General features: G+C 45.8%; 1 protein-coding gene across 1 annotated transcript in view; it reads left to right on the top strand.

Annotated features, from left to right (window-relative positions):
• Positions 1 to 25,256, top strand: part of LOC143974633 (uncharacterized) — a 324,397-nt gene that overhangs the window by 267,759 nt on the left and 31,382 nt on the right. Inside the window, exon 5 of the mRNA XM_077476224.1 lies at positions 22,052 to 22,195. Coding sequence (XP_077332350.1) covers positions 22,052 to 22,195 — 144 coding nt within the window. The remainder of the gene's footprint in view (positions 1 to 22,051; positions 22,196 to 25,256) is intronic.

Raw genomic sequence — 25,256 nt, forward strand, 5'->3', positions numbered from 1 at the left:
ACGGCTGACTCCTCTCCGGGGGCGGTATGGGAAGCACACAAAACAGTTATTTGAGGTGTTCTGATTAAACACGGTTCGCGCATCAAGAGGGAAACCGGGAAACAATTGGACTCACTCCTGGCCAAACTACAGGTTTTGGAGCTGCAACACAAAGCCTCCCTGGATCCATCCGTGGAGGCTGAACTTTCCTCTCTTAGGAGCCAGGTTAATGACCTCCTTGGCTACAAGGCCAAGGCAGCGTTACAAAAATGCAGATTGGTAGCCTATGAATCCGGAAATAAATGCGGGCGCACTCTGGCGCGGGCGGTCAAGGACATTAAGACACGGACCTATGTCCCCCAAATTAGGTCGGCGGCGAATGTGAATGTCGGCCTCCCGCATCAGATAGCGGATGAATTCAAAACCTTTTACCACACCCTCTACAACCTACCATCCCCACCGGGAGGACGACCTCTGATGGAGGCATATGTAGCTTCCAGCCAGATCCCTACGTTATCACCTGACGGCGTAGCCGAGTTAGAAGCCCCAATAACTTCGGAAGAGTTGGAGTTGGCGCTTAATACAGCTAAACCCGGGAGGGCTCCTGGACCGGATGGCTTTACTCTCCCGTATTATAAGACCCTATTCCCCACCCTTAGCTCCCATATGGTGACCTTTTTTAATGACATAGGGAGCACAGCCACCTTCGCCGCCGATACCACTCGAGCCAAAATCACGGTCATTCCTAAGGAAGGCAAGGACCCCATGGCCTGTAGTAGCTACAGACCGATCTCGTTGTTGAACACCGACCTTAAACTATTCACCAAAATATTAGCAACCCGATTAGCCGGACACTTACAGTCTCTAGTCCATTTAGATCAGGTGGGGTTCATCCCTACTAGGGAGGCCAGAGACAGCACAACTAAAGTATTGAATTTGATCCACATCGCGAACCAGACTCAAACCCCTTCCGTTTTTCTAAATACAGACGCAGAAAAAGCCTTTGATAGGGTTAACTGGGAGTATATGTTCACTGTCCTCCGCCATATAGGCTTAGGTGAGAAAATGACTAGGTGGATAGCCCAATTATATGCTGCCCCAACGGCACAAATTAAAGTGAATGGGATTCTGTCGGAACCCTTGCCAATTACAAATGGAACCAGGCAGGGTTGCCCATTGTCACCCCTCCTTTTTGCCCTTTCCTTAGAACCCTTTCTATGTAAAGTTAGGAATAACCCCGATATCCGCGGCATTGTCGCGGGTGATGCCCAGTTCAAGGTCTCTGCATATGCGGACGACCTGCTGTTTTCCCTCTCCAATCCAGTGATATCCCTACCGAATCTCCTCAGGGAATTCGAGGAATACGGGCAGATCTCCAATCTAAAAATTAACTACACTAAATCGGAGGCCATGGGGGTAGCACTGCCGCAAGCGACCATACGGGGGCTCCGTTCCAGCTTTAATTTTAAATGGACATCCACGGCTCTGTCATACCTAGGGACCTTTGTCCCTGCAAATCTAAATCATATCTTTAAACTTAACTTCCCTCCCCTGCTGCCAGAACCAGGACCCTGTTAGAATCCTGGAGTAAGGGCCTTCACTCCTGGTTTGGCAGGTGTAATCTTCTTAAGATGTGCATCTTGCCCAAATTTTTATATTTGCTGCAAGCACTTCCTATTTCGGTCCCTACGATGTATTTTAGACAGGTATATGCTCTGTTCACCGGCTTTATTTGGGCACATAGAAAACCGAGACTAGCCCGGACTTTACTCTCCATGCCCAAACTCTATGGCGGCCTCGCCGTTCCGGATGTCAAAAAATACTATCAAGCGGTTCATCTTGGTAGAATTATAGACTGGTGCCGACACCAAGATCTGAAGCTGTGGATACGTCTGGAACAGGCCCAGACGCAGGTTCCACTACGGGGAGCTGCCTGGTGTTATATACATCTCCCAGCCCATATGAAGAGGCATCCCCTGATGGGGACGACCCTCCGGGTGGGATCACAGCTATTCTCAAAAGAGTCACTGTCCACACCTACTTCTCCGCTATATCCTATTATAGGAAACCCGCAATTCTCTCCAGGGCTGGACGCCCAACTTTTGAAGGCCATGTCCAGTAGACAGTGCACACAAGCACGACACTTCCGGGCGCATGGGGACTGGCCGTCCATAGAGACGGCCTCTGTAACACATTGGGACCCTATAAACTAGCCTTTTGGACCGCGGTCCAACTTAGACACTTTCTTAGGGCTCTCCAGACCCCCCTGCGATTTGACGAACCATTGACCGACTTTGAGGAATACTGCTCTGGTACCGGGGTGCTTCCGAGAACACTGTCCACAATGTACAACCTTCTTATCACACCCGTGGACGACGCTCATTTGACCTTCCTGACAAAATGGGAGGGGGAACTGAACTGTAAATTTACTCCGAGCCAGACTCAAAGTATTTTAACATTGGCCCTAAAGTCTACCATCTGCTCGAACATACAGGAAACTAACTACAAACTCCTAACGAGATGGTACTTAACCCCTCAGGTTCTACACTCTTTCTATCCGAACGTCTCTGCGCTTTGTTGGAGATGTGGACAAGAGCAGGGCACATTGTTGCATATATTTTGGTCATGTTCGAAGTTGTCTCACTTTTGGTCCATGGTCAGGACCGTTATTCAAAAGTTTACGGAATACAATGTCACCAATGACCCGGCCTTCTTCCTGCTGCACGTAAATACTATGTCCGCTAAAAGATACAAAAAATCCATCTTATGTCACCTAGTAAATGCGGCTAGAGCATGTATACCACTCCAATGGAAAAGCCAGGCCCCTCCATCGGTGGCGTCCTGGATTCGTAGGGTGGAGGACGTTAGTAAATTGGAAGACCTGGTGCTTACGGGGAGGCAACAGCAGGAAAAATTTAGGAAAACATGGGCACTCTGGCACCAGTTCATATTCTCATCCGAAGGAGTATCTTTAAGAACCGTGTAATATGGTCAGCATTATAGACTACGTTGGGGCAGTCCTGATTCAACCAGAATTCCCCCCCCCCCCTTTTTTTTTTTTTCTCCCTCCCTCTCCCTTTCCCTCATCATCTCCCCTTCAATGTTCCTTTCCCCCATTCCCGATGGCCTCTGCCCTCTGGCACTGGGTTTTTGCCGGGGTACTGAGGTTCTGACGAGGGCAGGAGATGAGGGAACCGAACGGACTTAGGCTCTTGGATACACTTCTGGCTTCTTAATGAAGATTTTATGCTTGGATGAGCGGTAATCACCAGATGATAGATTGAATTTGATCTTCCATAGAGCTATGATTAGTATGCCATGTTAAGTGTGTACTGTATACCTACCTTCCTCTTGCTCTCGGTAATATATTTAATATGTATTTCCCTTTCCCTCCCTTCCCCTTTGTGTATCCCATTTCTGTGTTATATGATATGTCCATGCCCATGTTGGGCATTGTTTGAAATTAATAAAAAATCTATATTTGAAAAAAAAAAAGGAAGGTCCGTAGACATGGTGTATCTGGATCTTGCAAAAGCATTTGACACAGTTCCCCATAAGCATTTACTGTACAAAATAAGGTCTGTTGGTATGGACCATAGGGTGAGTACATGGATTGAAAACTGGCTACAAGGGCAAGTTCAGAGGCTGGTGATAAATGGGAAGTACTCGGAATGGTCAGGGGTGGGTAGTGGGTTCCCCCAGGGTTCTGTGCTGGGACTAATCCTGTTTAATTTGTTTATAAACAACCTGGAGGATGGGGTAAACAGTTCAATCTCTGTATTTGTGGACGATACAAAGCTAAGCTTAGGGGTGGGGTGGGCAACTACATGGCAAATGAGATTGAGTGTAGAAAAATCTAAAATAATGCATTTGGGTGGCAAAAATATGAATGTAATCTATATACTGAAGGGAGAACCTCTGGCGGAATCTATGATGGAAAAGGACCTCGGGGTCCTAGTAGATGATAAGCTCAGCAATGGCATGCAATGCCAAGCTGCTGCTAACAAAGCAAACAGAATATTGGCATGCATTAAAAAGAGGATTAATCCAGAGATAAAAGGATAATTATCCCTGTAAGGTGCGCCCCTCTGGTTCTGCTCGAGCTGGACTTTAGTGGTCACTGAAAAGCCCTTTCAATCGATTAGGTAAACTACGTAGAGGGTTCTTTACTGTAAGAGCGGCAAAGATGTGGAATTCCCTTCCACAGCCGGAGGTCTCAGCGGGGGGGCATGGATGGTTTAAAAGAAACTATAAGATAAGCACCTGAACGACCACAACATACAGGGATATACAAGGTAATACTGACATATAATCACACACATAGGTTGAACTTGATGGACTTGTGTCTTTTTTCGACCTCACCTACTATGTAATTATGTAACTATATGCCCATTGACTAAATTTTGCCGGAACCCAAAAAAAACAAGACTTTAAAGTGGAGTTCCACCATGCCATTACTTTTTGGATATGTTTTTTTATTATTTTTTTTTTTTCAATTAAATACCTTTTTTTCTTCACAAATCCCCTCAATTCCAGCCCACCTCGTCACGCTATTTCAAAACCGGAAATTACTGAGGTGGTTCTGGAAATGAATGTTGCACAGCACTATGATGGGGGACAAAGATTGTAGTACAGCACTGCACAGCATTATGGAAACTGTTCACGTGCAAGATCAGGAAATGCATGCTGGCTAGCCAGCTGCACCTAATCCCAGAAATAAACACAAGCGGGCTTCAGATGCCCACAACCTCAATGGCCCTGCTGAGATCAAACAATATTTTTTTATTTTATTGATTTCTAAAAAAAGAAGCAGGAAGACATTACTTACATTATGCAAATGTTATAGTAGAAGGATCACGGGGGAGCTTTTGAAAAAAAACGGTTGTGTGGATTTTGTTTGCGCCATTGTTTCTTTTCTATTATTAAATTCTATGTTAAAATCTGTAAAATTATCTTTAATGCCCTAAGCAAGAACCTAAAGAATGTCCTTGAAGAGTGCTACTGTATTGTAAATCTCTGAAACATTTCTGTTTTTTTGTGACGTGTGCGTTACAGCATGTCTTAAAAGTCAGAATTGTTATTGTAGATATTGTAAACAGATTGTATTTCTGATAAAACACATGTTGTAAGCTGTTTGGTGTGTAACAGGTTAACTGTGTAGTTAATTAAAACCAGTGTTGATAACTTTTAGTCTACTGGCACTTATGTCGCGTGCACACGATCGGACTATCCGGCGGACAATTCGACCATGTGGGGGCTCCGGCGGACTTTTTCTTCCCAAAAGTCTGGCAGACTTTGAAAGAAGACTTGATTCAAAATTGTCCGCCGGACTCGGCTTTCCGGCTGACAATCCGCTTGTCTGTTTGCTAGTCCGCCGGACTTTTCAAATGAATGGACTAGCCCACACACGGACTAAAGTCCGTTCATTTTGAACGTGACTTCAGGTATGACGGGACTAGTGAAGGAAGTCAATGTCGCCGCCTCCATCGGTGAGATTGACACCTTGCTAGCCCCGTCGTCTGGTGTGTATTTTAAGGAGAACTCCTACACCGAAAAATGCGTGGGTTCCCCCAAAGTCCATACCTGACCCTTATCCGGAGGCGCAGCCCGGCCGGTCGGGAAAGGGGGTGAGGACGAGCGCCCCCCCGAACCATACCAGGCCACGTGCCCTCAACATGGGGGGTGGGTGCTTTGGGAAAGGGGGGCCCTGCTGCCCCCACCGCAAAGCACCTTGTCCCCATATTGATGAGGACAAGGGCCTCTTTCTGACAACCCTGGCCGTTGGTTGTCGGGGTCTGCGGGCGGGGGGCTTATCGGAATCCGGGAGCCCCCTTTAATAAGGGGGCCCCTAGATCCCGCCCCCCCCACCCTATGTGAATGAGTATGGGGTACATCGTACCCCTACCCATTCACCTGGGGGAAAAAAGTGTAAATAAAAAAACACACAACACAGGTTTTTAAAGTAGTTTACTAGGCAGCTCCGGGGGTCTTCCAACTTCGGAGGTCTTCTTGCCGGGCTCCTCCGCTATCTTCTGCTCTTTTGCCGCTTTTTGCTAGCGGAGGAGCCCAGCTTTCTCCTTCATCGTCGTAGCTGTCCGGGGGTCTTCTTCCGACTTCGGGGGTCTTCTTCCAACTTCTCGGCACTTTCCGGCCTCTTCTCCCGCTCTTCAGTTCTTCTGCCGGGCTCCTCCGCTATCTTCTTCCAGCTCTTTTACTAGCGTTGGCCTGGTCTTCTCATTCCTCACCACCGCCGCCGTTCTCTTCTTCTTCTTCGTTCTTCTCTTCTTCCGATGTTGACACGACGCTCTCTCAGGCTGTAATCTCGGGGACACGTTGCGCAGCGAATTATATAGGCATAAGGGGTCGCTGGGTAATGTCACATGGTGAAGCTGCCCCTTATGATGTCACAGTCCCGGGGATGCTCGGACTGTGACATCATAAGGGGTGGGGTCACCATGTGACATCTCCCGGTCACCCCGCCCCTTATGCCTATATAAGTTGCTGCGCAACGTGTCCACGGCATTACAGCTGGAGAGAGCGTTGTGTCAACATCTGAAGAAGAGAAGAAGGAAGAAGAAGAAGACGGCGGTGGCGACCAACGAGAAGACCGGGCCAACGCTAGTAAAAGAGCTGGAAGAAGATAGCAGAGGAGCCCGGAAGAAGAACCGAATAGAGCGGGAGAAGAGGCTGGAAAGCGCGTAGAAGTCAGAAGAAGACCCCCGAAGTCGGAAGAAGACCCCCGGAGCTACCTAATAAATTACTTTACTTTTACTGTTGTGTGTTTTTTTATTTACATTTTTCCCCCCCAGGTGAATGGGTAGGGGTACGATGTACCCCATACTCATTCACATAGAGTGGGGGCCAAGATCTGGGGGCCTCCTTATTAAAGGCTGCTCCCAGATTCCGATAAGCCCCCCCACCCGCAGACCCCAACAACCAACGGCCAGGGTTGTCGGGAAGAGGCCCTTGTCCTCATCAACATGGGGACAAGGTGTTTTCGGGTGGGGGGGGCCGCAGGGCCCTCCTTCCCCAAAGCACCCACCCCCATGTTGAGGGCACGTGGCCCGGTACGGTTCAGGAGGGGGGGCGCTCGCTCATCCCCACCCCCTTTCCTGACCGGCCAGACTGCGTCCTCGGATAAGGGTCTAGTATGGACTTTGGGGGGGCCCCCATGCCATTTTTTCGGCGTAGGGGTTCCCCTTAAAATCCATACCAGACGACGGGGCTAGCAAGGTGTCAATCTCGTACCTGAAGTCACGTTCAAAATGAATGGACTTTAGTCCATGTGTGAGCAAGTCCATTCATTTGGAAAGTCATTTGGAAATTCTGGCGGACCTCTGCCAAAAGTCCGTTCGTGAGTAGGCAAGTCCGCTCGCAATTGTCTGCCGGACTAAGTCTGCCGGATAGTCTGATCGTGTGTACGCGGCATAAATGTTAGGTTGTAGCTCTGCGAGCTGGAAAAACTTTGTGCAGTGTGGTGTGAGTATACTCCATGTTTGTCAGAAAGACTGTGGCATATGTGTGCTGTGCATTTAATGAGCAGGCTCAGATTTTATTAACCTAAGTCCTTTTAGGCATTTATTATTTTCTTTAATGAAATTTGGCCATACCAACTGTTGAAGAACACTATTGCTCTTTTTGGGTTGCCCAAGGTGCTCCAGATTTTTTACAATCCTGATAACACCCCTGTTGTTTAGGATCCTCACAAATCAACACAGAGACTTTACCATGATGTTTAAGTTGGTTTCTCACAGTTCAAAAACACTTATGCCGCGTACACACGATCGGTTTTCCCGTCGGAATAAACTCTGAAGATTTTTCCAACGGAGTTCTGATGGAGTTCTATTGAAACTGTCTGGCATACACACGATCACACCAAAGTCCGATCGTCAAGAACGCAATGACGTACAACACGTATGACGGGACTAGAAAAAGGAAGTTCAATAGCCAGTAGCCAATAGCCTCCGTCTCTTACTTGCTTCAGAGCATGCGTCGTTTTTGGTCCGTCGGAACAGCATACAGACGAGCGATTTTCCCGATAGGAATTGGTTCCAGTGGAAATATTTAAAACATGTTCTATTTCTAGGTCCATCAGAATTTTCGAGATAAAAAATCTGATGAGGCATACACATGATCGGAATATACGATGAAAAGATTCTGTCTGACTTTTTCTGCCGGACATTCTGCTCGTGTGTACGCTGCATTACTTTCACGACCCCCTACATCACTACAAGACATAGTAGTGACAGAGGGGTTAGAGAATTCAGCCATAGTGCATGGCTAGAGGAACAGCATTAAAATTGGTTGGAGACCAATATGATAGGTGGCTTTGGTTGACAGGTTGTCCCAACCAGAAGTGGCAGGTTTGAACATTGCAGAACCTGGCATTATATGAGTAGTACAATGTGCTAGCCCAGGGGTAGGCAACCTTTTGAGCACAGTGTGGCAAAAAATGTTTTCAAAGCAATTGAGCGTGCCGATTTTGTAGCTAAAACTTCATACTCTCAATCATGAAAAGGATTTTTTATAAAGTAAATGCTGTAAACTATTTCAGTAGTGAGAAATTAATATCCTGCACTCTCACGCCTCAGATCAGCCCCAATTCCTGCAACTCCACACCTCAGATCACTGTCCCTCCTGCAAATCTGTTTCCCCACTGTACCCCCTGCTCATCTGCCCCACCACTGTACCCCTGCGCATCTGCCCCATCACTGTCCCCCTGCTCATTTGCCCCACCCCTGTAACACTATGCACATCTGCACCATCACTGTACATATGCCCTACCACTGTACTACCCTGCACATCTGCCCCACCACTGTACCCCCCTACTCATCTGCTCAACTACTGTACCCCCTTCTCACCTGCCCCACCAATGTACCGCCTTACTAATCTGCCCCACCACTGTAGCCCCCTGGACATCTGCCCCACCAATGTACTACCCTGCACATCTACCCCACCTCTGTACACCCCTGCTCATCTGTCCCACCACTGTAACCCCCAGTACATCTGCCCCACTACTGTACCACCCTGTTCTTCTGTCCCACCACTGTAACCCCCTGCTCATCTGCCCCACCAATGTTCCCCCTTTCTCATCTGCCCCACCCCTGTACCTCCATGCACATCTGCTCCACCACTGAACCATCTTGTCATCTGTCCTAACACTGAATTTATCTGCTAATCTGCCCTACCACTGTAACCCCCTTTCTCATCTGCCCCACGAGACTGTACCTCCTGCACATCAGTCCCACCTCTGTTCCCCCTGATCTTCTGCCCCTCCACTGTAACCCCCTGCTCATCTGCCCCAACATTGAACCCCCCTGCTTATCTGTCCCACCACTATAACCCCCTGCTCATCTGCCCCATCTCTGAACCCCCCTGCTTTTCTGTCCCACCGCTAAACCCCCTTCTCATCCCTCCCACCACTGTACCTCATCTGCCCCATCGATGTACCCCTTTTCTCATCTGCCCCACCACTGTACCTCCCTGCGCATCTGCTCCACCGCCATATCCCCATGCTCTTCTGTCTCACTACTGAATCACCTTCTCATCTGTCCTAACACTGAACCCATCTGCTCATCTGCGGCACCACTGTAACCCGCTTTCTTAACTGCCACCTGCCATGTCACTTGCCACAAGTTGTGGATTGTCCACTTGCAATTGCAATTGTTTAAAATATTTTTTTTATGTTTTTTCATCATTTGCAATCATTTTTGAGATTTTTAATGTAAAAAAAATAGGTCACCTTTAAAAACGCTTATAAACGAAAACGCAGCAAAACGCCGTTACCACGTTTTGCTGCGTTTTAATGCGTTTTAATGCGTTTTGCTGCGTTTTGCGTCTGAAACGTGGAAACTTTTGCGTCTGAACCCATTTTTTTGCTTCTGGAAAAACAAGGTTAAACGCAACTGCATAAAAACGTCAAAAAACGAGACTGTGTACATGGACACATAGGATAACATTGAATGAGTTCAGGGGCAGTTGAAAAAAGTGTCCAACTGCCTCTGAACACGCGTTTAACAGTGTCTCGTGTGCATGAAGCCTTAGGGTTGTAATGATATTTGGTCTCACAGTAAAATCATAGGAAGGCTCCAACAAATTTTATCAAGGTTTATAATAATTTTGAGACTTGTGCCAAACCCTGATGCTTTAATTAATTCAACAATTTTCTTTTTACTCTGTGTTCCCTAAGCTGCTGTGGACCACAATACATACACAAGGCTAAAATATGTCCTTGTTTAGGTCAATGCTAATTCTGCTAATTCTGTTTTAAAAGGAAGTCTTATGTCTTCAACCAAAACATGTATCTTTTTAAAACATTTATTCTTAAAAAAAATTGTTGAATTTAATATAGTTTATACATTAGATTAGTTATGGACATGTGGTTTTATCTCTCTCTGTTGCTAAAAATGTCTCTGCCACCTAGTGTAAAACCTGTCTTGCTACATTAACAAAAAATATCCTGGTTTAGTTTAAATAATAATAGCTGCCACATCTCTTTTCAGCAACTGTAACAGTCTTACAGATCAAGCATTTTTCTACCGTGTTTCCCTGAAAATAAGACCTACCCCAAAAATAAGACCTAGCGTTATTTTCTAGAAGAGCTGCAATATAAGCCCTACTCCGAAAATAAGCTCTAGTTTAAAATGCTTGTAGAATCCTATAATCCACTCTATTTCTGGAGTATATAATGTACAATGTGTGTGTTTCTGTAATATAATTGTGCCAAATACCTTCGGTATAGCCCCCCTGCATTGCTCATAGCGGGGAAGAGAGCTCCGGTGGGTCATGGAAGTACCAAGCGACGCTATAACAAAGGTATTTGGCACATTTATATTATAGAAACACACACATTGTACATTATATACTACTGTAATAGAGTGGATTATAGGATTTTACAAGCATTTTAACTCGGTTCACACTGGGGATTCCTGACAGGCATGGAGGGAGAGGGGGAGAGGAGACATCACATTACATGGTAAGACCTACCCCGAAAATAAGACCTACTGTGTGTTTTGTTGCCAAAATGAATATAAGACCCGGGCTTATTTTCGAGGAAACACGATAATGCAGATAAATGGATGTGAGGAAATCTGTCTTTATTAGGGTTCATTCCTTTTAATGAGTTGCATTGCATTGTTAAAAAAAAACCTGCTAACTACATTTGGATGCACTGGTGCACTGGTGTTAATTTATGTTCTGGTGTAAAAGAGTGAGCCCTTGGAAAGCTTGAAATTGTAAAGTTACCTTGTAAGTTGCAAAAAAAAAAAAAGTGGTTTCCTGAAATAGAACTGGTCATTTAAAACCTTTGAGATTGACATCACCTGGTCTTCCCAGACGATGATTGAGAACAATCCATGACACTGGCAGGTCTCAGCTTTGCAAAGGAGGCAGTACAAGATATTAACTCTGCAGGGTGCCCAAACTTTTGCAGACGCCATTTTTTTGTTTTCTGTCATTTTGAAAGTGTAAATGATGGAAATAAAATCTAACTTTTTTTGACATATTATAAGAATGTCTAATCTGTAATTTGATGCCATTTGGAGATTTTTCCATCTTTCCTTGGCTTCGTTATGCACATTAATACACATTTTTACCTGGGGTGGCCAAACTTTCGATCCCCACTGTATTTACCTCTCCGGCATCCCGTGTCTACTAACTTCCCTCCCCTCTGGTCCTGCAGCCTCCATCAGATTGTTTAAGATTTACTACTTCAGGGAGTGCCAGCTGCCTTTGTCCTGTTGTTTTCTATGGTTCCTTCCTCCAATCCCTATGTCACTACAAGACACAGTGCTTTTCTCATTCAGGACAAAGCAACAGGTACAATTTAATGTCCCACTAGCAGTTCTTACTCACCTTTTTTCTTTCCCCCACTTCTTTGACCTGCTGCCAGTAGGGGAGAAAAATACCTGGTACTAGTAGGTATGGAAAAGCATCAAACTCACTCCACTACTTGACATAGGCATACAACACGGTCCATTCCATGCTCAGCCCTGTGTAACACGAACACAAGTGTAAGTGTAGGATCATCTAGAGGGATTGAGAAGAAGTAAAAACGTGAGGCCGAATACTAGTCATCTAGGATGTAGTTTAAGTCATGTAAATGGTTTCCATTTTGTACTGCACATGTGAGATAGTAGGCAAATACAAAATTTCAAGGGTGCATTCACACCTGCCAATGCACCTGAACTGCGATTAGATGTGAGAACCCAAGCACTGGTTCCCATGATTTGATTACCTACAATGGAAGGCTTCCAACTCCTGCAGCTAATCACAGCCACTCGCATGTATTCTCCTGTAATGCAAGCACATGCAAATGATTGGCCCTGGACCACTATGTCAACAGATGATCCTGCCTACCCCAGTAAAAAAGTTTACTATTAATGTTTATGTAAACTCTTGCAATAAATTTGTCTTATTTACACCCATTTTTGTCTGATAAATATACCATTGAATGGTTTTGTACATCTGATTAATAAATGCAAAAACTACATGTTGATCCTACCTGAAACCAAGAGAGCTGATAACTACCTGTACCTTCTGCCTCTATTTTGGACTGTTATCAGTATCTCCCCCATTTAGATTTCCATTCCCACCTGTCCCCTTGTAAGCGGCTGTAGGGTGTAGCAGCTTCACTGAGGGACTCACACGTACTGACTTTATAAACCAGGCAATGTTTATTCCCGGAGAGACGGTAGTAGAAAGTATTTACAGCAGTAATGCAAGTAGTTTCACTCCAAGCATATGGAGGCACAGATACACAGCACAGTCACTTCTGATTTAAGTGGTAGTTGTATTCGTCAGCACTATAGGCACTTTCCACTGACTGGCACAGTATAAACCCAAGCACACAATGCATATCGGTAGAGGCTGATATTCACACACGTTACCCGGTAACAGCGGTATTCCTTCAGCAGATGGATATAGACATCTGATACACTTGTCCCTCCCTCACAGCGAGGACACCAATTTTATTATCCGCAATGGGGAGTCTTTCAGGATTGCTGATACGGGACTCTGTAGGAACCCTGAGCTATCCCTTACAGGCCAGAACACTCTCTCTACCTTCTCCTAACTCTGCCTCACAGCGAGGTCTCTGTCCCTGTCCATACACACACACACGTGTTCTGTTCTCAACATGGCTGGGCTTTCCTATATAAGATATCCACCCAAAAATGGCCGATCAAATCTCCCGAGATTTGCTTGTCCTATCAGGACACCAGGCTTCTCCAAAATGGTGCTGTATACAATTATAGAGGCCAAACAACTCTGAACATATTTACACATAATAAACATATCAAATCGGCTGAAAAGGGAGTATATACACCTGTTAATCCACTTCCTCTTGCAGCCAGCTAGGCTGCCCTGCACTACAGCTGCCTACATCCTGACTAGGGATGGCCGAACGGTTCGCCCGGCGGTCGCTTCGCGGCGAATTTCGGCTGTTCGCTGTCCGCCCGATCAGCGGACTATTGCCGCCGTTCGCCCGGCGGACTTCCGTGTTTACTGTGTAAAAGAACTTTGACCTATGATGACACATCCATCATGGGGTACAGGACAGCCAATTGAGACATTACAGCACATGGACACTTGGACATTCCCCCTAACTTATAAATAGACCCGATCCGGCGGCCATTTTACATTCTTTCTTCTGTCACTATAGGGAGAGGTTGCTGTGTGGAGCAGGGAGAGACTTCAGTGACCCAAATCGCTATCTATTAGGTCCACAAAAGTTCTTTTAAGGACTGGTATCATGGTATAGGTGTTAGGTGTAGTTCAGGATATAGGTTTGAGGCACTGCTATTCAAGTCATTGTTGCAGCAGCCTGAGTGTCTTTTGTCAGTGTAGAGAAAGGGACAGGATGCTGTGTGCTGCAGGGACAGTCAGTTTAATCATTAGCTGTTACTATTAGGTCCACAAAAGTGCTATTCAAGTTATTGTTCCAGCAGCCTCTGTTTTGTCAGTTTAAATAGGGACAGGCAGGAAGCTGTGTGTGAGGCAGTGAGGGACAGTCAGTTTAATCAGTAGCTGTTACTATTAGGTCCACAAAGGTTCTTTTCAGGACTGGTATTGTAATAGGCTTGTACACGTATAATATTCTTTCTTCCAAATATAGAAAGAATATTATACTTGACTGCTGCCCTTCTGCTGCAGTAGTCCTTTATCAGTATAGGGACTGAGGTACAGTCTGCTAATCATTCATAACCTACTTGTTCCACAAAGGTCCTTATAAGGACTGGTAAGGTCTAGGGTACTACAGTACATAGGGTTGAGTGAGGTACAGTCTGCTATTCCTTAAGGACTGGAATAGGTCCACAATTTATATAGGGTTGAGGTGCACTACTGCTGACTGCTGCCCTTCTGCTGCAGTAGTCCTTTATCAGTATAGGGACTGAGGTACAGTCTGATAATCATTCACAACCTACTTGTTCCACAAAGGTCCTTATAAGGACTGGTAAGGTCTAGGGTACTACAGTACATAGGGTTGAGTGAGGTACAGTCTGCTATTCCTTAAGGACTGGTATAGGTCCACAATACATAGGGTTGAGGTGCACTACTGCTGACTGCTGCCCTTCTGCTGCAGTAGTCCTTTATCAGTATAGGGACTGAGGTACAGTCTGCTAATCATTCACAACTAGGGATGAGCTTCGTGTTCAAGTCGAACATACGTTCGACTCGAACATCGGCTGTTCGCCCGTTCTGCGAATTCCGAACGTTATGGGCCGTTCGCGCCAAATTCGTGTGGCGCTCACGGCCCACAATGGACTGCGTCATCGCAGTGCATTGCTGGCTCATGATTGGCCAAGCATGCACTGTGACCCTGCATGCTTGGCCAATCACAGCGCCAGCAGCGAGGAGAGCCATGATTGGCCACAGGCAGGATGCCTGTGGCCAATCATAGCTCAGGCTGTGTAGTACACGCCCCACACTATATAAGGCCGCCAGCGCGGCGGCCTAGTGTAGTGTGTTGGCGTCTGAAGCAGTTAGTGGGTGTTCTGTGTACCTTCAACACAGTACACACCGATCGTTTTCGGCCGATTTTCGATCTTGCTGTTGTGTAGTGGTTGTTGTCTGTGTGCCCTGACCGCAGTATACACCACTATATTCACCTCACCTATATAGCTAGTGATCTATCTTTTATAATAGAGCTTGCAGTCAGTAGTGTTAGGAGCTTGTGCGTGCTGTCTGCGTGCTCTGTACCCAGTACACACCGCTATATCCACCTACATAGCTCTTCTCTATTTGAGCCCACTTGCCATCTGCAGGAGTTATTGGAAGTTGTGTGTGCCTCCAGCACAGTATACATCTGTATATACCCCTTTATCTCTGGTGTTCTATAATAAAGGCATCTGCAGGAGTTAGTGGGTGTTGTGTGACTCCAGCACAATATACACCTGTATCTACCCTTTATTGCTGTTCTCTAATAGAGGCATCTGCAGGGCTTAGTGGGTGTTGTGTGACTCAATTACAGTATACCCCTTTATCTCTGGTGTTCTATAATAAAGGCATCTGCAGGAGTTAGTGGGTGTTGTGTGACTCCAGCACAATATACACCTGTATCTACCGTTTATTTCTGTTCTCTAATAGAGCCATCTGCAGGGCTTAGTGGGTGTTGTGTGACTCCATTACACTGCTGTTTTACCCAACTCCCTTCAGGCCATTACCATGTCTGGAAGGCCAGCAAGGAGAGGCAGACAGGCTCAAGCTGATAAAAGAGGGCAAGCAGGCTCTGTGTCTAGAGACAACAGTGCTGGTCGTGGACGCGGTGCATTGTCATCAGCACGTGGCCATGGGACACGCTTGTCCTTCTTTTCGGCAGCTGGACATGTTGAACCGCAACATGCCAACGACTTGGTAGAGTGGATGACCAAGCCCTCTTCATCCTCCTCATCCTCTCTCACCCAGTCTCAGGGTACTAGCAAAGCAGCTGCCAACGCATCGTCTTCCCTCCTCTCAATGTCATCATCAGTGACTCCTTCTCTAGACCCACCACGTCCTCCTGAGGAGTCTCCTGAACTCTTTGAGCACAGTGTTGGGTACATGCTCCAGGAGGATGCCCAGTGTTTTGTGGGCTCTGATGATGACACTCAGCTAGAGGAAGGCCGTAGCGTGAGCGCAGAGAGAGGGGATGCTCAAGAAGGACAGCAATCTGGCAGTCATGTTCTACAAGCTGCAGCATATTGCCAGGTTTGCTACAGCGATGAAGAGGGAGGGGATGATGAGGGCACTGACTCCACGTGGGTGCCTGGTAGGAGAGAGGAGAAGGAGGCACATGTCCAACGAGGCAGGATGCCCTTCGGGGGCCAGCTTAGGGGCAGCACACCGACTGAATCACACCGCAGAGCTTCACCTGTGCAGGGCGCTGCCTCTACGCGTTATTCTAAAAGTTCTTTGGTGTGGGCCTTTTTTGAGACGAGTGCATCAGATCGCACCGCTGCTATTTGCAACATATGTCTCAAGCGTATCTCGCGTGGCCAAAACATCAGCCGCTTGGGCACCACATGCTTGACCAGACATATGTTGACCTGCCATGCAGCTCGTTGGCAAGCGTACCTCAAAGACCCACACCAAAGAACAAAGCGGACCTCTCCTTGCTCCTCATTAGCTGGCATCTCCGGTGCACTACTGCTGACTGCTGCCCTACTGCTGCAGTAGTCCTTTATCAGTATAGGGACTGAGGTACAGTCTGCTAATCATTCACAACCTACTTGTTCCACAAAGGTCCTTATAAGGACTGGTAAGGTATAGGGTACTACAGTACATAGGGTTGAGTGAGGTACAGTCTGCTATTCCTTAAGGACTGGAATAGGTCCACAATTTATATAGGGTTGAGGTGCACTACTGCTGACTGCTGCCCTTCTGCTGCAATAGTCTTTTATCAGTATAAGGACTGAGGTACAGTCTGCTAATCATTCACAACCTACTAGTTCCACAAAGGTCCTTATAAGGACTGGTAAGGTCTAGGGTACTACAGTACATAGGGTTGAGTGAGGTACAGTCTGCTATTCCTTAAGGACTGGTATAGGTCCACAATACATAGGGTTGAGGTGCACTACTGCTGCCCTTCTGCTGCAGTAGACCTTTATCAGTATAGGGACTGAGGTACAGTCTGCTAATCATTCACAACCTACTTGTTCCACAAAGGTCCTTATAAGGACTGGTAAGGTCTAGGGTACTACAGTACATAGGGTTGAGTAAGGTACAGTCTGCTATTCCTTAAGGACTGGTATAGGTCCACAATATATAGGGTTGAGGTGCACTACTGCTGACTGCTGCCCTACTGCTGCAGCAGTCCTTTATCAGTATAGGGACTGAGGTACAGTCTGCTAATCATTCACAACCTACTAGTTCCACAAAGGTCCTTATAAGGACTGGTAAGGTCTAGGGTACTACAGTACATAGGGTTGAGTGAGGTACAGTCTGCTATTCCTTAAGGACTGGTATAGGTCCACAATATATAGGGTTGAGGTGCACTACTGCTGACTGCTGCCCTACTGCTGCAGCAGTCCTTTATCAGTATAGGGACTGAGGTACAGTCTGCTAATCATTCACAACCTACTAGTTCCACAAAGGTCCTTATAAGGACTGGTAAGGTATAGGGTACTACAGTACATAGGGTTGGGTGAGGTACAGTCTGCTATTCCTTAAGGACTGGTATAGGTCCACAATACATAGGGTTGAGGTGCACTACTGCTGACTGCTGCCCTTCTGCTGCAGTAGTCCTTTATCAGTATAAGGACTGAGGTACAGTCTGCTAATCATTCACAACCTACTAGTTCCACAAAGGTCCTTATAAGGACTGGTAAGGTCTAGGGTACTACAGTATATAGGGTTGAGTGAGGTACAGTCTGCTAATCCTTAAGGACTGGTATATCACGGTGCTGGTGTCAGTGCTTTATGTCACACTGCTGATGTCAGTGCTCTCTATCACGGTGCTGGTGTCAGATAACTCTATCACGGTGCAGGTGTCAGTGCTCTATATCATGGTGCTGGTGATCATCTCCTGCACCCTCTTTGCCTACCCTGACCTTCCCTCGCCTCCATCGTCTCAAGAGTCCTGAATTGTCAGAATTTCACATATAATAAAAGAATGCTTGTAGTTGTCGATCCCAGATTCACCTCATACATATGTTATGTCATTGGCTATGTGGTTGGACTATGTGTGCACAGCTAGTAATTATTTTGTGGCTGCAAATATGACCTGTAGGTTTGTAAAGTTCACCATCCCTGTGCTGTGCTGACTTCCTCCTGGGGCTGCTTATTATGAGGGGCTCCCCCCATCCCTGTGCTGTGCTGACTTCCTCCTGGGGCTGCTTATTATGAGGGGCTCCCACCATCCCTGTGCTGTGCTGACTTCCTCCTGGGGCTGTACCTCTGCTGTGCATATTTTGAGGGGCTCCCACCATCCCTATGCTATGCTCATTATGAGGCGCTCCCACCATCCATGTGCTATGTTGACTTCCTCCTGGGGCTGCTTACGGTGCAGGTGTCAGTGCTGTATATCACGGTGCTGGTGTCAGTGCTGTATATCACGGTGCTGGTGTCAGTGCTTTATGTCACGCTGCTGATGTCAGTGCTCTCTATCACGGTGCTTGTGTCAGATCACTCTATCACGGTGCAGGTGTCAGTGATGTATATCACGGTGCTGGTGTCAGTGCTGTATATCACGGTGCTGGTGTCAGTGCTTTATGTCACGCTGCTGATGTCAGTGCTCTCTATCACGGTGCTGGTGTCAGATCACTCTATCACGGTGCAGGTGTCAATGCTGTATGTCACGCTGCTGATGTCAGTGCTCTCTATCACGGTGCTGCTGTCAGTGCTGTATATCAGGGTGCTGGTGTCAGTGCTTTATGTCACGCTGCTGATGTCAGTGCTCTCTATCACGGTGCTGGTGTCAGATCACTCTATCATGGTGCAGGTGTCATTTCTGTATGTCACGCTGCTGATGTCAGTGCTGTATATCACGGTGCTGGTGTCAGTGCTGTATATCACAGTGCTGGTGTCAGTGCTTTATGTCACGCTGCTGATGTCAGTGCTCTCTATCACGGTGCTGGTGTCAGATCACTCTATCACGGTGCAGGTGTCATTGCTGTATGTCACGCTGCTGATGTCAGTGCTGTATATCACAGTGCTGGTGTCAGTGCTTTATGTCACGCTGCTGATGTCAGTGCTCTCTATCACGGTGCTGGTGTCAGTGCTGTATATCACGGTACTGGTGTCAGTGCTTTATGTCACGCTGCTGATGTCAGTGCTCTCTATCACGGCGCTGGTGTCAGTGCTGTATATCACGGTGCTGGTGTCAGTGCTTTATGTCACGCTGCTGATGTCAGTGCTCTCTATCACGGTGCTGGTGTCAGATCACTCTATCACGGTGCAGGTGTCATTGCTGTATGTCACGCTGCTGATGTCAGTGCACTCTATCACGGTGCTTCTGTCAGTGTTGTATATCACGGTGCTGGTGTCAGTGCTTTATGTCACGCTGCTGATGTCAGTGCTCTCTATCACGGTGCTGGTGTCAGATCACTCTATCATGGTGCAGGTGTCATTGCTGTATGTCACGCTGCTGATGTCAGTGCTCTCTATCACGGTGCTGGTGTCATTGCTTTATGTCACGCTGCTGATGTCAGTGCTCTCTATCACGCAGCTGGTGTCAGATCACTCTATCACGGTGCAGGTGTCATTGCTGTATATCACGGTGCTGGTGTCAGTGCTGTATATCACGGTGCTGGTGTCAGTGCTTTATGTCACGCTGCTGATGTCAGTGCTCTCTATCACGGTGCTTGTGTCAGATCACTCTATCACGGTGCAGGTGTCAGTGATGTATATCACGGTGCTGGTGTCAGTGCTGTATATCACGGTGCTGGTGTCAGTGCTTTATGTCACGCTGCTGATGTCAGTGCTCTCTATCACGGTGCTGGTGTCAGATCACTCTATCACGGTGCAGGTGTCAATGCGGTATGTCACGCTGCTGATGTCAGTGCTCTCTATCACGGTGCTGCTGTCAGTGCTGTATATCAGGGTGCTGGTGTCAGTGCTTTATGTCACGCTGCTGATGTCAGTGCTCTCTATCACGGTGCTGGTGTCAGATCACTCTATCACGGTGCAGGTGTCATTGCTGTATGTCACGCTGCTGATGTCAGTGCTGTATATCACGGTGCTGGTGTCAGTGCTGTATATCACAGTGCTGGTGTCAGTGCTTTATGTCACGCTGCTGATGTCAGTGCTCTCTATCACGGTGCTGGTGTCAGATCACTCTCTCACGGTGCAGGTGTCATTGCTGTATGTCACGCTGCTGATGTCAGTGCTGTATATCACAGTGCTGGTGTCAGTGCTTTATGTCACGCTGCTGATGTCAGTGCTCTCTATCACGGTGCTGGTGTCAGTGCTGTATATCACGGTACTGGTGTCAGTGCTTTATGTCACGCTGCTGATGTCAGTGCTCTCTATCACGGTGCTGGTGTCAGTGCTGTATATCACGGTGCTGGTGTCAGTGCTTTATGTCACGCTGCTGATGTCAGTGCTCTCTATCACGGTGCTGGTGTCAGATCACTCTATCACGGTGCAGGTGTCATTGCTGTATGTCACGCTGCTGATGTCAGTGCACTCTATCACGGTGCTTCTGTCAGTGCTGTATATCACGGTGCTGGTGTCAGTGCTTTATGTCACGCTGCTGATGTCAGTGCTCTCTATCACAGTGCTGGTGTCAGATCACTCTATCATGGTGCAGGTGTCATTGCTGTATGTCACGCTGCTGATGTCAGTGCTCTCTATCATGGTGCTGGTGTCAGATCACTCTATCACGGTACAGGTGTCATTGCTTTATGTCACGCTGCTGATGTCAGTGCTCTCTATCACGCAGCTGGTGTCAGATCACTCTATCACGGTGCAGGTGTCATTGCTGTATGTCACGCTGCTGATGTCAGTGCTGTATATCACGGTGCTGGTGTCATTGCTGTATGTCACGCTGCTGGTGATCATCTCCTGCACCCTCTTCTTTGCCTACCCTGACCTTCCCTCTCCTCCATTGCCTTCATGCGATCCACAGTCCTGAATTGTCACAATTTCACATATAAAAAAAGAATGCTTGTAGTTGTCGATCCCAGATTCACCTCATACATGTGTTATGTCATTGGCCATGTGGTGGGACTATGTTTGCACAGCTAGTAATTATTTTGTGGCTGCAAATTTGACCTGTATTTTTGCAAAGTTCACCTCCCATTGAAGTCAATGGGGCCCGCTGCGAACGTTGCGGTTCGCGAACTATCGGCCGCGTTCGCGGTCCGCGTTCGCGAAACGTCCCGTTCGGAAGTTCGTCCATCACTAATCCTGACCCTTTCAGTGACTCTATATGAAGCCACCTGGTTGGACCGAGTCAGGGTTTCATTGAACAGCCTCTGCATTTAACATAAGGATGTTACACATATGGTCAGTCTGCTAAACGTGGGAGTACTGGCATGTGTGACTGGCCAAACAACAACATGCAGAGGGTGATGGCACTTTTGTTGCATGGCTCACAAAGTTGGATAGGGTCTGGGCTGCTGTCACTATAATGGGCTGCAATTGTGAGTCACTTACTTCCTACAAACCTACAGTGCTTACTGTGAATTTCATAGGACCCTAAAATGTGTATTTGATTTGGGATAGATTTGGGTAATCTTCTGGCAAATACAATAATCAAATTAACTAGAAAATACAACACCCGTTGAAAATTGATGGACTTTTTAGATATAACAGTAGAAGGTAATTTTAGACAATTTTATTTCTAAAAACAAACAAGTTTTCAATGCCTCAAAGCATGAATGCTTCACTGTCTATTATGTTGTAAATACATCACATTTTACATATATTCCCATATGCATCCAACATAGGGACATTGATACAAAATTATCATCTATACAAAAAATATATATACAGTTTATATATAATAAAATAATCAAATTAGCTGCAGGGCATCAAAAAATGGACTTTATTGGCAAATCCTAGTTTTTATTTTATTGTCTGTACAAATGAACACATTTCTATATACTAGACTCCATACGTATTATATGTATTTTGTTATTTTTTACTTAAACAGGGTTCTACCAAACTTTGACCTCAAGTACGCTGACTTACGAGTCTCTACAGACTCTGATTTCTGATTTATACCCCAATAAAGAACCAAAAATGATCAGTGATCTTTGCCACCTTATGTTGTCAGAAATGGATAAGGAGCGTAAAGGTGAGTACATTTTTTTTACAATATAACTTTGGTTTAGCAAAATGAATAAATGAGGCATAATTAAAATGAACACCACTCTTAATGCATTTCACACCCAGTTCCCGGGAATGTCAGACTGTATTTCGATGAGCCTGGGCCATACATCATACAGTGTTCCTGGCAGCTCTGTGTCCATTTCCCAGAACTTGTGTATAATAGAGGAAGGCTAGAACATGAGACCTGTCATGGAAATGTAATGCAGATTTATGTCTACCTTCAGCGTATCTAAATAAAATTCATATATAGATGCTTTTTTACACCACAGGAGCTAGAAGGCTGTTGCCAAAAAACTGATGGAAAAAAACACATTTATTATAGTAATTAGAGTAAATAAAAGTGGAAAGCAATTAATACATTTATAATGCATCCATCCTGATGGTGGTCTAAAAGAACACCATGCTACTTAGAAAGTATAGATTGGGGAGGCTAATAAATAAAATCCCAATACAAAAGTTTTCCAGCACAAAGACCTGTTGGGTAGTGATAGAAACCCAGTTAACCTAATGTTTTAATTAAAAACAGAGGTCTATCAGTTTCCATACATTTGCAAACAATTATTGGAGAGCTTTTAGAAAGGTAATCCAGGCACCAAAGTGTGTTGAAGTGCTTCCTGCTGGTATTTGTCACTGTTGCATAAAAAAAAAAAAAACGAAAGCGACTTGCCTCGTTCACATGGGTGTCCTTAAGCATACGCAGTGTTTGAGCGCACAGTTGTTCTGTGCATTCCATCCCCTGCAGGCAGTCCCATTCATGTCCATTAGATCTGCATTAGGGAACCTGGACTCCCCTTCTCACACAAATCTGGAGCATGGGCTGTATCAATGCAGCCATTGTGTCCCAACTGGCATGAATGGGACAGTGTTAATTTTTTTTTACGTCAAATTTTATTTTAGTTATAGTCTTATGACTAAAATGCCATTTTAGTTTTATTTGTATTTTAGTCATCTGAATTGTTTTAGTTGTATTTTAGTCGACTAAAATCTCCAGTACATTTTAGTCAACGAACATCGAATGAGTTTACTTACATTTTAATGCATTATTTAAGGCATTTTTTTTTTAATTTGCCAAACTCATTATATACTATTGGAGTAAAAATCTATTAAGATATTATTTATGGTATTAAGGTTTGAACATGCACCACAGACACAGATTTAGCCATTGCCATATATAAGGTCTTTATAAATAAAATCAAGTTTCATAAACAAAACTATTGCTTTTTGACAAAACACATCTACAACATAAGTAAAAATAAAAAAACAAAAACTGTAAACTATTGACTGTAATGCAATTGTACATATTACCTGAATATACTACCAACATTAAAAATCAAGGAAAAATAAGAAAATCCTTTTTCTTTTCTTTTTTTTTCTTTTAGCAGCTTAGTGGATGCCACCTTCATATTCATAGCGCAGTGTTAATTTTTCTGTCAAATTTCAATTTAGTTTTAGTCATAGTCTTGACTAAAATGTTATTTTAGTTTCAGTCTTTTGACTAAAATGCTATTTTAGTTTTAGTCGTATTTTAGTTATCTCAAGTGTTTTAGTTTTAGATGTATCTTAGTCGATTAAAATAGTATTCATTTTTTTTTTTGTAAACTGCTGAAGACTATTGATGAGGCCTAAAGATCTCATCAGTCATTCTCTGAAATATAGTGGGAGCCCCCTGTAGGCCATAGGCAATTTTCTGGAACTGGAAAGAACCTTTTTGGATTGTGATTTATGACTTTTCTATTGCCTCCTTCATTAGATACACCGGCCAGTATTCCCTAGTAAGGACAAAGGAGGTTATGAATCTGGCTGTACCCCATCTATCAATGAGTTTGTCCACCCTTGGCATGGGGTAGGCATCAAACTATGATACCTCAATTCAATTTCATTGCAGAATTTAAAGGGGAGGGCCACCCTGAAAAACAAAAAAATGTTAAAAATTACAAAAAATCGAAAAAAAAAAAAAATGAAAAAAAATTTTTTTTTTTACTTACCAGAAATGCCTGTTGCTAGGCACTTTCTCCTAATCTTCCTCTTCCTCCTCGCGGAGATCTTCTGTCTTCTGTCTTCGTCGCGGCGTCTTCTGGGTAATGAGTCGCGCTGTGTTCTGGGAACTGTGTGTTCCAGAACACAGCGCGTCCCATTCAGAAAGCGCTGCGGGACTCGCGCATGCGCAGTAGCTGCGGGACTCGCGCATGCGCAGTAGGAAACGGGCAGTGAAGCCATAAGGCTCCGCTGCCTGTTTCCCTTACAAGGGATGGTGGCGCCGGGACCCGAGAGCCGAGGGACGGGTCGGCCTCGGGCGGCCGACATCGCGGGCGCCCTGGACAGGTGAGTGTGTTTATTAAGTCAGCAGCTGCAGTGTTTGCAGCTGCTGACTTTTTTATTTTATTTTTTATTTTTTTTTATAACCGGCCCTCCGCTTTAAATGAATCATTAGTCTTGGAAACCAAGACTATTGGGCTATACCACTCAGATCTGTCCTCTTCAATTTTTACAAAGTCTAACAATCTATGTATCTCCTCATCTATGGCCTGTCTGCTGACCTCTCGAATATGATGGAGCTTAAAGTGGAGTTCCAGTCACCAGTGGAAAAAATAAAAGTCAGCAGCTACAAAAACTGTAGCTGCCAACTTTTAAAAAACAGCCACTCGCCTGTCCCATGATCCAGTGGTGTGCTCACCCTAGCTGGTCTTACATGCTGTCTTCAGCTCCCAGCACCGGCATCTACACTATGGGCACCGGCTGGGGCAGCTTGCATCTTCAGTTGTACTGTGCATCATGAATTGTGGATGCAGTTTTCTGGAACCTGTTAGTGTCCCAGAAAACTGCAGGGGGGAGGAGGGGAGGAGAATTTTAATTGCCGAGCGCTGCAGCAGTCAGAACAGAACAGAAGTGAGAAGCTGGTACCTGCAACCCCCACCTCCCCCCCCCCCCGCTTATCAAAAGTGCCAGCTGTTCAAGAGGAGCGGGAAACAAGTCCTTAAAGCGGAACTTCCCTTTTTGGGTGGAGCTCCACTCCACTTTGAGCCAAA

Source organism: Lithobates pipiens, unplaced genomic scaffold (assembly GCF_037356315.1).
Source record: "Lithobates pipiens isolate NorthernLeopardFrog02 unplaced genomic scaffold, aLitPip1_a1.2 Scaffold_13, whole genome shotgun sequence".
NCBI lineage: Eukaryota > Metazoa > Chordata > Amphibia > Anura > Ranidae > Lithobates > Lithobates pipiens.